General features: G+C 34.1%; 1 protein-coding gene across 3 annotated transcripts in view; it reads right to left on the bottom strand.

The window, feature by feature from the left end:
- IFT74 (intraflagellar transport 74) overlaps positions 1-18,231 on the bottom strand; it is an 89,040-nt gene that overhangs the window by 13,330 nt on the left and 57,479 nt on the right. For all 3 annotated transcript variants that reach the window (XM_042913491.1, XM_042913493.1, XM_042913492.1), the window contains exons 14-16: positions 9,606-9,659; positions 7,393-7,490; positions 6,449-6,575 (exon numbers count right to left, since the gene is read on the bottom strand). In XM_042913491.1, the coding sequence (XP_042769425.1) occupies positions 6,449-6,575; positions 7,393-7,490; positions 9,606-9,659 (279 nt within the window). The remainder of the gene's footprint in view (positions 1-6,448; positions 6,576-7,392; positions 7,491-9,605; positions 9,660-18,231) is intronic.

The raw sequence follows: 18,231 nt of genomic DNA, 5'->3' as shown, positions 1-18,231 counted from the left end.
TTTATTATTTCTCTTCTTCTGCTGGGTTTGGGATGTCTTTGCTGTTCTGCTTCTATTTCCTTTAGGTGTGCTGTTAGATTTTGTATTTGGGATTTTTCTTGTTTCTTGAGATAGGCCTGGATTGCAATGTATTTTCCTCTCAGGACTGCCTTCGCTGCATCCCAAAGTGTTTGGATTGTTGTATTTTCATTTTTGTTTGTTCCATATATTTTTTAATTTCTTCTCTAATTGCCTGGTTGACCCATTCATTCTTTAGTAGGGTGTTCTTTAACCTTCATGCTTTTGGAGGTTTTCCAGACTTTTTCTTGTGGTTGATTTCAAGCTTCATCGCACTGTGGTCTGAAAGTATGCATGGTATGATCTCAATTCTTGTATACTTATGAAGGGCTGTTTTTGTGACCCAGTATGTGATCTATCTTGGAGAAGGTTCCATGTGCACTCAAGAAGAAAGTGTATTCTGTTGCTTTGGCAAATGGATAAAGAAATTGTGGTTTATATACACAATGGAATACTACGTGGCAATGAGAAAGAATGAAATATGGCCTTTTGTAGCAACATGGATGGAAATGGAGAGTGTTATGCTAAGTGAAATAAGTCATACAGAGAAGGACAGATTCCATATGTTTTCACTCCTATGTGGATCCCGAGAAACTTAAGAGAAGACCATGGGGGAGGGGAAGGAAAAAAAAATGGTTAGAGAGGGAGGGAACCAAAACATAAGAGACTCCTAAAAACTGAGAACAAAACTGAGGGTTTATGGGAGGTGGGAAGGAGGGATGGGTGGGTGATGGGTATTGAGGAGGGCACCTCTTGGGATGAGCACTGGGTGTTGTATGGAAACCAATTCGACAATAAATTCCATTAAAAAAAAAAAAGACAAAGACCTTCTGATTTGAAAAAATAAAAAATAAAAAAATAAAATGAACTGCAATACATAATATGCACATCAAATGAAGATATCTGAATTCAAACCTAGCTAACCTAGTTTCCTCTCTCCTGTGTTCCCAGGGTATGATAATAATCCTAAACATCCTGCAGTTACTTGTTTGTAGATAGAGGCATACATAGTGATATACTTTCACCTTTGAACATTTAGCTTTCACTCTACCTCTATTACAAGGTAGAGATATGAATAGCCTCAGAAAAATATGGTGGTATTTCAGAGTATTAAAAGCCAAACGTGAACATATTCCATTTATTACTTAGAGACTTAGGGGTGAAAGATTTTTATAATAAAACAAGATAAAATTTAATCTTAGAGTGGGATGTATTATTCCCTCTATGTATATATTATTTTTCTCTGGCACCTTCATTGTTTTTCCTTTATGTTGCATTTTAGTAGTATGATGTGGTTAAGAGATTTTTATATCAATCTTGTTTAAGGTTCAATAAGCTTCTTAGATACTGTTTTTGTTTTTTTTTTTTTTAATCAAATTTGGGAAATTTTCAGCCATTATTTCTTCAGTTATCTTTTTTCTCCCATTCTCTGTCCCTCCACTCCTTCTGGAATTTCAATTACATGTATTTCAGACTGTCTGAAACTGACCCACAGAACATTTAAGTTCTGTTCATTTTTTTTAAAGTTTATTTATTTTGAGAGACAGAACGTGCACGTGCACTAGTGAGTGTGTGCAGGGGTGGGGCAGAGAAAAAGGGAGAGAAAGAGAGAATCCCAAGAGAATCCTGAGCTGAGAGAGCAAAGCCCTATGTGGGGCTCAAAACTCACAAACCACACTGTGAGATCATGACCTCAGCCGAAATCAAGAGCAGGACACTTAACCAACTGAGCCACCCAGGCACTCCTACAGTCTCTGTTCACTTTTATTTCTTCTCCAGATTAGATCTTTTTTTTAAATCTTTAAGTTGATTGACTCTGCGGACTTCAATCTTCTATTAGGGTCATTCAATCAATTTTTCATTTGAGTTATACTTTCAATACTGGAATTTCCACTTGGTTCTTTTTTGTAATTTTTATTTTCTCTGTGGTATTCTCCATCTTTTCATTTATTATGATTTTATTTTCCTTTAAACCCTTAAATATGTTTATAAACATTTAAAATCTTCTGTTCAACATCTGGATTACCTCTGGTTCAGTGTGCATTGATTGCTTTTCCCCTTGACTCACATCTTCCTAATTTGCTGACATATCTAGTAAGTTTTATAGTATAATGGAAACTTTAAGTGATATGTTGTAGAGATTCTGGATTATGCCGTACTACTTTGGAAAGTATTAATTTTTATTAAATGAGCAATAAACTTTGCTCTAAACCAAAATTCTAAACTTTTCTCCTTTGGAGTATAGACAGCATGTAAAAAAAATCTATGTATGCAGTTCTTTCAATTTTTAACTGCTACTTTTTCCTAGGTTCCTTAAAGTTTACTCAATGCATACATAGTTCACTGGTCAGATTAGGATCTGAATAGAGTTTATGCATGTATTTTGGCATTGAGTTGCCCTCTTACCAGGATGTCTTCCTTATATGTGGGCAGGCAATTAGTAAGTTAGTTTCTTCATATAAAATTTAGCAAAATTTACTTGTAATTGAGTTGTATTATCTATAGATTCGCTAATGGAAAAATCAAATATAAAGCTGCTATTAAATATTAAACTTTCTTCCTCTACCTATAAAACTAGAAAGATTATGGATTAAAATATAGGTGGAAGGTGACATTATAGTAAAAATACCATGTTCAAAAAACTGAATGCCTCCATAACAATGATCACAGGGCCTAAAATATCAAATAGTTTTAAAAGTCTTCAAAAGACAATGATTTAAAAGAGGAGGTTTTTACCAACCAAATTTAAGTTGGTATAATTAAATTTGAGCATTTCCTTTTGTCCCTTTAAGAGTCGCAAGCCTCAGTCATACTGACATATATATCCTTAAAAAAACATACATATATACATGGACTTAAATGTTGTGGGATGGGTTTTGTTTTGTTCGACTCATATCTCTACTAGGGTTGGAAACAGTTAAAATGAAAACCAAAGTGCTGAATCAAAGTCCCGGAGGCTTATGATGTTTCAATGCTTCAAAAAGGAAAAGTATATAGCTTGTATATTTTGAGTGCTCAGTGAAAATGTTACTGAACTCCAACTACAGGTTTAATTTGAAGATATATTAGGGACATACATTTAGGAGCTATAGAAACTGCTTTTCCTAGAGAAAGGGAGAAAATGGTTGGTTGGTATGAGGTAAAGTTTATCTTCCTTTAACAGCGGGTCCCCTTGAAAAGCTAAAAACTTCTCCAAGGGAAGAGACAGGAAGAGGATGCAGACTAGTTCCTTCTGATATGCTATGAAGTTGCAAAGTTTACTAAGCAGTGTGTACATAGTAGCAAAATCTCAGAAGGAACCACTTTGACATGGGGAAATGTTTCTGAAATATTCTGCCATCAGTGCATTTGTTTATTCCTTGGAGTTTCCTTTCCAAAAATATAAATAAAAACTATTGCTGACAGATTTCTTGCCTCTTTACTCATGCAATACAGCACTGTTTTGCAGTCTTTTTTTTTTTTTTTTTTCCATTATTGTCCCCCTATGGAGCTTTTTGTAGATAATTTTTTACCCTTATCACTGCTCTCTCATGAAACTTTTATATTACAGATATAATGTATATCTGTTAATTGTACAGTGACACTTTGGAGGGCCACAAGCCATTATAATCAAGATTTTTTTTTACTCTCCCAAGAAATAATTTTTCCCCTGTGAGAATAATATTGTTCCATTAAAAAATAGAGTACACTAAGAAAATCAGGTGATTTCCAATCATAAACTCAAGAGCAAAAGGGGAGGCAATTCACAAAAGGGAATATAAAATTCATTATCTCTGTAAGGTGAAGTAGAATATTATAGACTTCTTATGGTGATTTGTAGACATAAGAAACTTCATGTGGAGGATAGTATTAAGAGAGGAAAAATCATTTATACGCTTGGTTTAAATTAACATTTAAAAATAATTGAGTAAATGCAACTAATTGTACAGGCCAAAAAATTCAAACCATTATTAATAAGGAAAGTTTTCAGTAAAATTCTTATCATAGTAATAAACTTGAATAAAATTGAAGCCAGCTCTCATTCTTTTTCAACCCTACATCACTGGAGAAAATATAATGGCTAGTTTTTAAAAGAAAATGTAAAGAATAAAGTATAAAAGTATGAAAGGAATTCAAAGTCCTTATAATTGAATTCATTACCTGGTACTGATATTTATCTTTTTAAAAAATGTATGTTTCTTAACAGCCATTTTACAAAGATAGCTTAAAGGAGTAAAAAACTTTTCAAATTAAAATTGAAAATAGATAAATGAAAGCCTTAAAACTATAGTCTAAAACACAAAACAGAGATTTCCTAGATGGAACAATTAAAGATAAAATTCTTTACCTTATAGAAAAAAGAAAATTTAGATGTAAAAATACTCATATCTGAAAAGATCTCGAAGAGGTATTTACACACCCATGTCCACCGTAGCATGAATCACAATAGCCAGGAGGTAAAACAACCTAAATGTCCATCACCAAATGAATAAAAAAATGTATGTATAGTATGTACATACGATAGAATATTATTTAGCCTTTAAAAAAAGGAGACCCTGTTACATGTTACAACTCTGATGAACTTCAAGGGCATTGTAAGTAAAATATCCATTCACAAAGAGACAAATACTGCATGATTCCACCTATAAGAGGTATTTAAAGTAGTCAAACTTATAGAAACAGAAAGTAGAATATGGCTAGCAGAGGAGAAAAATTGAGAGGGAAATGGACAGCTGTTTAATGGGTGTAAGTTTCAGTTTTGTAAGATGAACAAGTTCTAGATATCTGTTGCTCAACACTGTGCCTACAGTTAATGGTTAAGATGGCAAATTTGTGTTCTGTGTTTTTTATCACAATTTTAAAAATTCTGATAGTTAAACCAATAACAGGTATAAGTCACATTTAGAATGTACCTCCTCTAGTTGTTTAGTATATATTCAGATATACAAGTAAAGCTAGAGCAAACAAACTCTAAACAAATCTGGACAGATAAAATATACTTGAATGTATAAAATAACGATAATTGTCCAACTATATCATCATTCTAAATTCAACTATATATGAATAACATGCGGTATACACTTATAGGTCTATAATCCTTATTAAAAAAACTCCTAGGTTATTGTGTTTTAGAATGCAGAATTCTTCAGATTTTAAAAAAATGATACAGCACATATAATGATTATAATAGAACTCCCATAGCAGGGTCTAAGGCAGCATCCTGTCATCAAGTACTTGGCTATTTCTGAAGCAAAAAGTATGAACAGTCATATTAGGTAGGATAATTAAAGACTATAAATAGCCTCATGTCAGTTCAGGTCAGGTTAGGTTTTGTGGCCAGGAGCTTTTAGACCTTAGGATTCCAGATAAATGAATACTGTAGATCTTTTATTCCATTTCAAGAATCTCAACATTTTTACATTGGTAAATATTAATTCTTTATTCCTTGTAATTTTACTAACTGCCAGTGTAATTCCAAGTAGACAAATAAAAACATAGCTAATTCAAAGTCACCACATACCAGCATAAAACATATCCATAGTTAGAATCTATTAGCTTAAAAATCAAAGGTTCCATACAAATTTTGACTTTATCCTAAACTTTTTGTCTTTTGAGTATAGTTGACATCCTATCCTAAACACTTTAAAATCTATTTTGTGTATTAGTTTTTAATCTCTATCTGCACTGCCCAAGTGGCAGCCATTGGCCAATTATCGCTTTTAAACTTTCGACTATGTCTATCTAGTCCCAAGTTGAGATGGACTGTGACTGCAAAATCTCATGGATCATTTTTATACTGAGTACATGTTTAAACAATACTCTTTTGGATACACTGGATTAAATAAAATATATTATTAAAATTCATACACCTCTTTTTAATAGGGAATTTAAAATTATATATGTGGCTGGCATTACATGTCTAGTGGAGAGTGTTGCTCTAATACCATGTTAGTCATAATGGCTGAAACTAATTATAATTAAAACATTACTTCCTCTAGGATACCTCTCTGGTGGGGGGGGGGGGGTGGATATGAACCCAATGTCAGGTTGCTTCTTATGCTTCTATCATAGTACTGTTTTATTATATTTTAGTTGTTTGTCATTATTCCACCAAGTTCAAAGTTCCTTGAGGAAAGAGACCGGGCTTTTTTTTTTAAATCTCTGCATACACATGTTATAGCACAGGCATAGAACAAATATTCAGTCAATGTTAAAAATGAATCAGAATGTCCCAATGAAATACTATTAAGTTGATGTGAAAAGTCACACACAATTCTGAGTCTATAAGTGACTGGAGCAATAAGCAATCATATATTATACTGTCAGCCTTTCAAAAAAATCAAATGAAATAGTATTAAAGTTTTAAAGTTTCAATTTGTCATGGAAAATATAAAAATCTCTGTTCTCTCACCTGAAGTCAAATTTCTAGCTGTACTTTGTGACTTCTGCATTTCAGTAGATTTAAAATTGAGATCATCCTGCATCATCTTCAGCTCTTGATTGGTGATAGAGGATATCTGTTTCATACGATTTATATTCTGTATTTGTAGAGAAATAAAAATAGAAAAACTACACTGATTTAACTCTTCAAGAAAACTCTTGGAAAACACTGCTAAGGGACTAGATGTTGTGAATTGAAATACATCATTCATTATATATGCTTCATGTATGTTTATAAGAGTATAGTGAGATTCACAGTCAGGTTTTCTCAATATGGAGAGACTAAAGCAAATGTAAAAGAAGTAATTCTGAATTTTATTTCACTGTAGAAGAAATTCAACTACACTATTATAAGAACTATTTGGGAGTCTTACGACACTTAGAATATTTAAAAGAAACTGTGCATTTTTCCTTCTATGCTAGCACTCATTAGTAGCTGCTCAAAAAACTTTTTTTTTTTTTTTGAATAAATGAAGATACTCCTTGGTATCATATACTCTTAAAGAGTATTACAAGAAAAGAATACCTTCTATTTATAGTACAAATTACAATGTAAAAATATATCAACATTTTCCATTATAACATGTAGATTTTGAAGTTATCTGTGCAAGCATTCCTTCTCTAAGTTTAAACACATCAACAATGGAAGAAAATCATTAATAATTACTCTGAATTAGTCCCTCACTTACTGCTAAACACTGACATCATACATGTTACCCTTTTCCCCTACTGTCCTTAGCTGAATTTTGCTAGAAATACACAAATTAAAGGAATAAAATAATAATCAAGGGAATTTAAAGGAAACAGATTAAATGAGCAGATGCCATTGTGAACCACTGCGTTTTCTGAACTGTATTTGGAAAGGTAATCACAGTAAAAATAATGAGAGCACTAAGACAGGCACATGGTACTTACTCTACTAGAGTGCTCCAAAAGTGTAACAATGTTGGCTTCTATCTGTGCCTTCCGTTCAAGTTCCTGATTCTTAGTTTCCTCAAAAGTCTCAATAAAAGCTACAGATTCAAAATTACAATGAGAAGTTACTGTTAATATAGTTAATACTATATAAACTCTGATTTGTAGGTCTTAACAGTACTTTTTAGAAATTCAAAGCAAATTTCATTTTTTTTGTTTGTTTCTACGATTTATTTATAATTTTTTTAACTTTTTAATTTTATTTAAATCCAAGCTAGTTAACATGGAGTGCAGTAATGATTTCAGGACTAGAATTTAGTGATTCATATGACTTACATATAACAGCCAGTGTGCATTCCAGCCAGTGCCCTCCTTAATGCCCATCACCCATTTAGCCCATCCCCCACCCCAAACCCCTCTAGCAACCCCCAGTCTGTTCTCTGTATTTTCAAGTCTCTTATGGTTTGCCTCCCTCTCTTTTTATCTTGTTTTTTTCTTCCCTTCCCCTATGTCACAGTCAATTTTAAGGCACGGTTTCATCTTTTATTAACTCAAGGGTAATTAAATTACTGAATAAGAACATTTCTACATATTTTCACAATTAAAAAAAAGTTTTTTGAATGTTTATTTTTGAGACAGAGAAAGAAACAGAGTGTGAGCAAGGGAGGGCAAAGAGGGAGAGAGGGAGACACAGAATCCAAAGTAGTTTCCAGGCTCTGAGCTGTCAGCACAGAGCCTGACTCAGGGCCTGAACCCACAAATCATGAGATCATGATCTGAGCCAATGTCAGACACTTAACCAACTGAGCCACCCAGGCACCCCTACTTATTTTCAAACTTTTAAAGCTTAACTGTTGTGATCTTAATACAAGTAAACTAAAAGTTACTCAGAAATAATAGTTGATATAAAGAAGAACAGAAAAAAATCTGTTCTTACATAGGATCTCCTTGATCTATAATTATTAATATTTACAATTAGTCACTAATTTCAATACTGAGAGTAGTTACTAATAAATATTTTATCTGAAAGTATTTTACTTATAATGTTACATTAATCTCAACTAAACAAATTTAATAATTTATTCACATTATAAATAGTTTCTAAGAAATCCTCCTTCTCTTGTCTTATAGAATGAGTACATAATTTACTTTTTTATATTCTTAAAAATTTTTTTTTAATCTTTATTTATTTTTTGAGAGAGAGAGAGAGAGAGAAAGAGAGAGCAAGCCAGCAGGACAGGAACAGAGAGGGAGGGAGACACAGAATCCAAAGCAGGCTCCAGGCTCCGAGCTGTCAACACAGAGCCTGATGAGGGGCTTGAACACACAAACCGTGAGTTCATGACCTGAGCCGAAGTCGGAAGCTTAACCGACAGAACCAGCCAGGGGCCCCTACTCTTTTTTATATTCTTAAAAATGTATTCTATGGCTTTCCCCAAAATAAAAACTTACAGTAAGCTAAAAACAACTTTACTGTTATTATGAAACAATGAATTAATTTTGAGATAATTTTTGGTACTTGCTGAGATTTTAAAGAAATCTTGGGATATTGTTAAATCAGAATTAGCAATTACTACTTTATGGCATGCTTCGATGAGGCTAACAATTGACATCAGACCTATAAAACTTCAGATTCTAGTAAAATGATTATTAAAAAAGGAAACCAATAATAAATATTAGTTTTGAAAAATTTCTGAATGTACAACACAATTTTAAGTGAAGATCTACTTACAAAGTTAAGATTTTTAAAAAGTAAATTAGAAGTTGCAACAGAAGGCTACCAAAACTACCATCAGTGACAGAATCAAGTAGCAAAATCTGAGGTAAGGGCTGATATATAATGAGAGAAGTATTATAAAGAGTTAAAAAAAAAGGGTGAAAGACACTAAAGATGAATGCAGTGAAGCATGTAAAAGAGAACATTCAACATTCAATCAATAAGTGGTCTCTATACAATTAATGTAAACGCTAGTTTTAGAATCTATCCCTAACCTAAAAATACTCATACACACAAATATACAAAACCTTTCTAAATTCTCTACCCATCCCTAAGCTCTGCTTGATATTTATTAATTCCTCAAGGCAAATGCTTTGAATGTCCAAACTCCTGGATTTATTATTAGCTACTGTATCTTCCCAAAACGAGATCTCTGATTTGGTATAAATGAACAGATACCTGAGAATATTTTCATATCAATAAGATGACCACTTACTGTCCATATTTTCCTCTCGTTTTTTTAGTTCCTTGTACTTCTGATTCATTTCACCTATAAGAGACACAAAATATAACATCAATTTCACAAACTCCAGATGGTGTTCTAAATATTAAATATCTCTTAGGTTCTCTATATACCAATGGTCACTTTTCAGTGACCATTAGTTACTGAAAATTCATTATTTTCAATTCAGTGACATTCTTTTATATTAACATAGAATCTTTTTCAATACCTATATACTTATGTTTGACTATTTGGAAAAAACAATCTCCTGACTGGAAAGGACTTAAAAGCTTTCCAATGGTTCTCTATTTCAGTCCCAACTTGGAGCTATTCAACCTGCACATGAACACCACTGGTGATGGGAATCATAAGTTCCCACAGAAGTTCATTCCATCTTTGAATAACTCACAACAGGAAGCAAAAACAGCAAAGTCAGCTCCCTCACAGAATTTAAAATCTAAAGATTGAACATGTAATTAGAATGGACTAAGTGCTACCTCATGAAAAAGGATGCTATAAGAGCACAGAATATGGACAACTTACCTAGTTAAGGAATTCGCAGAAATTTTCTCTAAAGAAGTAATATTTAAAAGCTGCATTATATAAAGAATAAATGAATAGGAGTCACCTGGTTGAAACAGAGAAGGGGTTCAAAGTCAAAGCAATGCAAATACAGAAACTTCAAAGTGAACAAGGAAGTGACAGAGCGGTATGGCAGAGGCAGAAAATGTGAAGTGAAAAAGTAGCACAAAGAGAAGGCAAAGTGATGAGAGATCTTAAAAGACACATATAAAGAAGTTTGGACTTTCACCTAAGGACAATGGCAAAATTACTAAAGAATTTTAAGCAGGGGAATCAAATGATCAATTTGCATTTTTGAAAAATATCTCTGGTTGAGTGAATAAAAGGGAAATAAATTTTGGAGACAATATGACCAGTTTAGGAGGTTGTCACAGTAATCCAGGTAAAAGATGAAGGTTCCCTGGAGTAGGGCAGTGGCAGTTAGGATGGAAAGCAGATTTTTGTTGCAGACATTTAAGAGCCAGAGTGAATTGATTTTGTAGGACTCCCAGGTTTCTGGCCTGGGCAACTGAGGACACGGTCATATTATTAACTGAAAAGAGAAGCAAGTTTAGGAAGAAATTGCTTACAGCAGGTCTGGATATGTTGCATTTAATATATGTGAAAGACATGTTAAAAGGGCAAAAATCTAAGACCCCAATAAATGGATGAAATTGGACACTTTAGCTGCATAAAGGGACTGTTATAGAGGTGGATCATGATTATTTTATGACAACAGGATTTTCAGCGTAACAAAAAATGAGTTTTAGAAGCACACTGCTATTTCCCTGGACTAGTGAGACAGTTGCAGCCCTGTGTTCTCAGAGTCCCAGGTAGAGAAAGCATAAGTTTGTGCTTGCATCAATCTGCAATTTCTTCATCTGAGTCAGTCAATTTTTAGCATTTTGGAAAAACCAAGAAACGTTATTAAGATGATATCTAGCAAAGATGGTGAGAATCATAGACCAGAGATTCCTAAGGAAGTTCCTGATAAGGAGCTGGTGGCTAAAAGAACTTTAAGAAGAGTTCAAAGAAAATGGGAGCCAAAGGTTATAGTGCATAGGTTAAAACCCAACGGTCAGCCTGTGTTCTATTTAAACTCCTATGCAGCTTTTTCAAATACTGGCTAGAGTAAAGTTAGGGAAAAGAGAAGACAGTTGGGGTAGAACCTCAAATTACATGGAGGCATGGCCTTCTACTTATATATATATATATTTGCTTGGGTGGGAAGTGAGTTACAAGAAGGTGATGGAACAGAAACCTGGGTCAGCAGTTTTATTGTTTTCTGGTCTAAATATTTTCGCCAAACTCATTGAGGAGAGCCCTGATACAGAGAAAATCTTGTCAAGGCCCCCAAAACAGTATTGACAATAAAAAGCTAAAAGTGAACTCCACTCCTTAAGAAGAGTAAATACCCTGTGGTCCTTAATTTCCAGCCAATGAACACCGAGAACCAATGGGAAACGTTGGGTTCATTCAGACTAAGGCTTTGGATGCATTAACTTCACTGAACAGCTATCTGAGTTCATATGATCACCAATGGCCTCAAAGCATATTGATGCATGATAGGTTATTAAGGGGAAGGGGAGAGATAATTTGTTATTAATAACAAACTTTGCATACGATGTTTTAAAATTAGTCTTAAAATAAATATCACCATTCACTCACCTTATGGCAATAGTTTTTTGAGTTGGGAACAAAGAATTAGAGATGGAATACCCTCCACAGGAGGATTATATGCATGGAAATGTTACGTAACATGTGAAGTAGCAGAAAAGGTAGTTTCTGCTGAACCTGCCATAGCCCAGATTTCTAAGAAAGTCCTGATTAAGAAGTTGCGCCAGAGATTGGCCAGGCATTAAAGAATTAGGAGGAAGGCTTGCATCCTATGCTTTACAAAAATGTAACTACCATCGTATCTTTCTTCTTACTTAAAAGAATCTCCTATACATGCTGTTCCTAGTTCCTCATATTGCTATCAGACCTCAAGACATGTAATAAGACTTCTCCTTCTACCATTCTAATGAAACTTCTCTCCATAAGGTTATATGATTCTTTAGTTATCGAATCCAAGGGGGCAGTTTCCAGTTCTTATATTACACTGTAATATTTGACACTATTGATACTTTCTTCCTTCTTTCAATTTTTTCCCCCTTATTTGTTACTGTTAGGGTGGGAACTTCTGATTTCTCTCACTCTCAGATCATTCCTTCTGCATTCTCTTCATGGCTTTCGCTTTCTTATTTAAATTCTGGTTTCTGCCTTTAGTTGACTTCTAATGCTACATTACATCCAAGAAAATTGTACTCATTTTTGTGGTTTAAAAACTCCCAAATTTGACCTTTTCCCTAATTTTCAGATTGTTTTATCCAACTGCTTACTAGATATATTCATGTGGGTACTTTCAAGACAGCCTAATAGTTTATTAATAATTAAATTCATCAGTCTTCCCTCTCAGAGTCTGCACCGCTCTGTATTCCCTATTATGTTGGGAAGTCCTTCGCCACACACTTATCATCCAAGTCAGAAACCTGGGAGAGTATTTCCTCCTTCTCTTTTCAAATCCTTGTTCTTAACTGTCATCAGATTGAGCTAGAAGACATATCTGGTCAATGTCTCCAACTATACAGCTGGCCAGCTGGATTAGAAAGGACAGAGCTCCCATACAGTTTAGCAGATTACCAAGCTTTGTAAAACCTTCTCCCTTATCACTGTTGTTCGGAATAAAAGAGGTTGGGGCACTAGTAAACGCCTCTATTTTGTGATTTCTCAGTTGGAGGATTCATATCTGAGCTGTCCATGATAGGCAATGTACAGATGTGGGCAGTCCTGAGGTAGGGTAAAATACAGGAGTTATTACCAAATGTACCCTTAGTTGTACTATTAAAGGAGAGTTCAAGATCATAGATACGGGAAGCTAATCAGTATATTACCTGGAGGTGCCAAAGCAGGCAAGCAGAAGGACCTTAAGTAGTAAGATTAAAGAGACCAAAGGAGTAGGAAAACAGCACGCTGATAAGGGTTATTTTAGGGTTATCCTCAAATTCTGAATATATGATGTAATTATAGTTCTACATAATTTACTTTACTTCAAATTTACTGAATGCCTGCTATGTGCTAGATACTGTAGCACGTGCTACAAATCAAAATGAACAAGATAGTTACAACTCTATCATAGAAAGGATTACAATCTACATTAGGTGTACATGTAGAACCAAAAGCTACAATGGAACCTAAGTGTTCTAACTGAGGTATATATGAAGTCCTGTGGTAAGTAGATAGGTGAAAGAGTTCAGGAAGTATTCTATCAGCAAGGCACTCTAACAGGTAGAAATTATGGAGATGAAGAAGACCTTTACATTCAAAACATTTATACTCCACCAATGCAAGTACCCCAAAATTATAAACTATTAATTCAGGCCTTTTTCCCCCTCACTTGGAGGAAAACATAAATGGGTACAGACTATTACAAAAGACTTGGTATACTGTAGAAAGGACATATTGTCTTTTGATGGTGTCTGCTATAGAAAGCTAGTGGAGTAAGAGAGATACGCTCTTCTTGCACTACCAAGGGGCTGAGTAACCACCACAATTGCCTTTGTCCTCACTATCCGTTCATCTGACTCTATTACTTCTCTGCCATCAAATGTTCTCTGGACTCTAGGCTTACAGAGTCATCTTGATTTTTATTCTCCAAGAAGTAGCTCTGCCCCTAAAGAACGTCTGAGTACCATTTCCCCTCCATTTTCTCTCTTGACAAATATACAACAAGGCATACGCTAATGATTCTTCTGGCCTAAAGTTCCCCAAATTGGCAGGCCTACTGATTTTGGAGGGGAAAGAGCAAACAAACAAATAAACAAACAAAAAAACTAACCAAGCAAAACAACAACAAAATTAACAAATAAAATTAGAGAAGTGGGCCGTGAATAAACCCCAAAGGACTTTTACATATCCAAATTCTTTCCTTTCTAGCATTTGGGGTCCTTCTGAGGCTAGCTAAGTCTCCCCAGGACCTTTGAGTAGTCAATACCTTTGAATTTTCCTTCTGTGGCATGGTTTTAGTCTCTACCATTCTGTTCATTCTACTCTTAGTGAGTTCCAGTTCTTTTTTTGCCCCTTTTAAAGTATAATGCCAAGAAAGATAGGATTCGAAGCAGACTATTACTTCCCATACCCTATATATCCACCTTTTTGTTAATGCAACCTAGGATTTCAGCTGTTTGGGAGGCTACAGCACATTAATTCATACTAAACTACTGTCTAAATCTTTGCTAACATTTTCACCTATTTTAGTAAGCCAGGACAGTTTCTCTTCCCCTTTCCTACTTAAATTGTAATTAGTTTGAGGTTCCTGTTAAATTCCATCTTTTTATATTCAGTCTCTCTTTCCCACCTACTTTTCACCTATCATCGTAGCAGTAAGTAATAAACTAGCATATGAAATACTACCAAACTAGTACGTGAAGATGAGTCCATATAAGTTTAATGTTTTAAACTAACTTCTGGCTTCAGGCTTCATCCAACTTATCAGCCATACATTCTCTGCAAAATGTTTTAAACTTTTGCAGGCAAGTTTTCTTACAGCTATGCAGTAAATAATTCTATTTTTACACACTGGAGGCACTTTAAAAATATATAATAAAAATTCTCTAAATATGTAAAAGTTGAATTATTATAAAAAGCCTCACCATATAAATAAGAGAAAAAGGACTGTAAAGACATGTGTTTTAACAGAGTAATATCAATAAAACTGGATGGTATAATGAGTAGTCCTTAGAATGTACTAAACACAAGTTCTTAATTATTTCCTCAAGAAGTGGTTATAAAACTTTAGCATGTATCAGAATCATCAGGAGGGTTTGCTGAAACACAAATTCCCTATTCCCAGTGTTTCACATTCAGTAGGTCTGAGGTGAAGCCAAAGAATTTTTATTTCTGACAAGTTTCAGATAGTACTCAAGTACCTGATCTGGAAATGATACCATCTTCTAATGAAAAATACAAAATGTAGCTTACCCAATCTCCAAATTGAAAAATAAGCAATGATTCATTCTTCTTCATTGAATGTATATTGAATCTCTACAGAACAGCAATGCATAAATGCCATTTGGCATCTCAGATACCAGAGGATAAACCACTTTGAAACTGAATCAGTTATTTTAAACATCCTAGGGAAAATACTTTCCTCAAAATATGTTTTGGGAAAATCTTCAGGAAAGTTACTCAAGTTTCAGTTTATAAATTAATAGCATTAATAATAACAGCCAGTAACTAACATTATGTGCACTTTTATAACTGTATGCTATTTTGAGTCAGTTACTTACACACACACACACACACACACACACACCCATTCATTTAATATGCACAGTGACTCTAAGTAGTAAGGAGGTACTGTTATCATCTCCATTTTAAAAATGAAGAAACTACTAGATCAATTAATTATTCATTAATTTTTTAAAAAAGAGGGTACTAAGGTATAGAAAGGTCAGATAGTATGTCCAAGATCATCCAGTAAAACGGCACAGCTCAGATTTGAATACAGGCATTTTGGTTGCAGAACCTATGCTCTTAAATAGAACTATCCTGTCTTTATAAATTCTATATTATCTAACATAAGTAAAGAATAAAAGCTTCCAAACTAGGCCATGGCACCCTGCGTATGAAAAAGTATCCTATGCTTCAAAGAAGCATATAAATTATAGAGTAAATCACAATGAGTTTATTTAGAGTTTAGGACAGTAATCCAATGATTCTACAGCACTTTATGTATACTTCTATCATGATACATATTTATTATATTGCAGCTGTTCAATATTTAGATGTCTATGATATGCTGTATCAATAATCACATATTTAGTTTTACAATCTAATCCATCTTTGGAAAGGTACTGAAATCTAAAAATGAGGAAATAATTTGTAATGAGTAATAATGCCCAAGAATCCTTCTTGCAGAGATATGTGACTGTACTTTTTTTTATGTGACTGTACTTTTTCAACAGTATTTGTCAAGCCTAGTCTGTGTAAGTAGACATCCAGAAAATTAGCCCCACCTTGTGGATCACAGTAGTCCTACAAATTCAGGCCTTCAAGAACAGTGAACCATCAAAGTGTATATTCTCTTGACTGACAAAAAATAAGAAATTTATAAATAACACTGGTGAGGAAGCACTTTCACATACTGCTGTTGGCTGTATAAAACAGCACAATCTTTTCAGGAAGAAATAAACAAAAATAATAGAAATTGTAAAAGTAACATTCTATTTATAATGTCACTTCTAGAAATTTATCATATGGAAATACGCAAGCTAATGAACATGTATATAACAAGGTTATTTACTGCAGCATTGTTCTTGGTGGTGAAAAATTAGAAATCATCTAAATGTCAATGTGGATCCAGTGAATACTTTAACCATAGTAACAAAGAGGATGATAGCAGGTAACAATTGTTGAGAGTAATAAATATGTGCCAGGTACCATTCTTGGTCTGGCTTTAAAACTCTGACATTGTGGGGAGCCTGGGTGGCTCAGTCGGTTAAGTGGCCAACTTCTGCTCAGGTCATGATCTCATGGTTCGTGAGTTGGAGCCCCGCGTCGGGCTCTGTGCTGACAGCTCAGAGCCTGGAGCCTATTTCGGATTCTGTGTCTCCCTCTCTCTGACCCTCCCCTGTTCATGCTCTGTCTCTCCCTGTCTCAAAAACAAATAAAAAAACGTTAAAAAAAATTTAAGAAAAAAAAAAAAAAACTCTCACATTGACCACTATACTATACTTCTTAGATAGAAGTAGATATCCTCAAATGGAAGAAGGTATATTATATATAGTTAAATGAAAGACTCAACCTCAGAGAACCTGTATTACTCCATCTTAAAATACATACGCTTATATATGTACAGAAAAAGTCTAAAAGGCTATAGACACCAAACTGTAAATAATGATCACCTCTGAAGACTGGGATGACTCTAAGGAGAAAGGAGATGATTTTTTACTTGATACACTTTTATACTGCTTGAATTTTTCACCTTAAGTATATATCAGACTTTTATAAAAAAATAAAGCACACAATTTTAAAAAATGAATTAACTAGAGTCTTTAAAATGACTTTAGGGGTGCCTGGGTGGCTCAGTTTGTTAAGCGGCCGACTTCAGCTCAGGTTATGATCTTGTGGTCCGTGAGTTTGAACTCTGCGTCGGGCTCTGTGCTGACAGCTCAGAGCCTGGAGCCTGCTTTGGATTCTGTCTCCCTCTCTCTCTACTCCTCTCCTGTTTATGCTCTATCTTTCTCTGTCTCTCAAAGATAAATAAATGTTAAAATAAAAAATAAAATAAAATAAAGTAACTTTAAAGAAAATTTTTTTGAAAATTAGGAAGGGATAACCTCCTATAATTGCAGTTAATGAAAGCATGAGAATGGTCATTTGAGGCAACACACACACACACACACACACCCCATAAAATGAAGTACATTCAGGTGATTAAAACTCTAGAAAATTCTGAGTAAGCCATGTTTATAACTGGTAATTTCTTGATAAAGATGGCAGGTTGAATAGGCACAGTAACTCTAATCCTCTCCCAAACTCAACAAAAACTACAGAAAAAAAATTTTAAAGGTAAAACTCCCAGAAATGAGATTTTTAGTGGAGCCTTTGTCTAATTATGGAATCAGGGTAATGCTGGCCTCATAGAATGAATCTGGAAATTTCCCTTTCATTTCTAATTTTTGGAATAGTTTGAGAACAGGTGTTAAGTTTTCTTTAAATGTTTGGTAGACTTGCTCTGGTAAGCCATCTGGCCCTGGACTTTTGTTTTTTGGGAGGCTTTTGATTATTGATTCAATTATTTTGCTGGTTACTAGTCTATTTAAGTTTTGGTAGTTTATACGTGTCTAGGAATTTATCCACTTCTTCCAAATTGTCCAATTTGTTGGCATATAATTTTTCATAATATTCTCTTATAATTGTTTGAATTTCTTTGGTGTTGGTTGTTATTTCTCCTCATTTATGATGTTACTTATTTGGGTCCTGTCTCTTTTCTTTTTGGTAAGTCTAGCGAGGGGTT

Source organism: Panthera leo, chromosome D4 (assembly GCF_018350215.1).
Source record: "Panthera leo isolate Ple1 chromosome D4, P.leo_Ple1_pat1.1, whole genome shotgun sequence".
Classification (NCBI taxonomy): domain Eukaryota; kingdom Metazoa; phylum Chordata; class Mammalia; order Carnivora; family Felidae; genus Panthera; species Panthera leo.
This window is presented reverse-complemented; position numbering and strand designations above follow the sequence as displayed.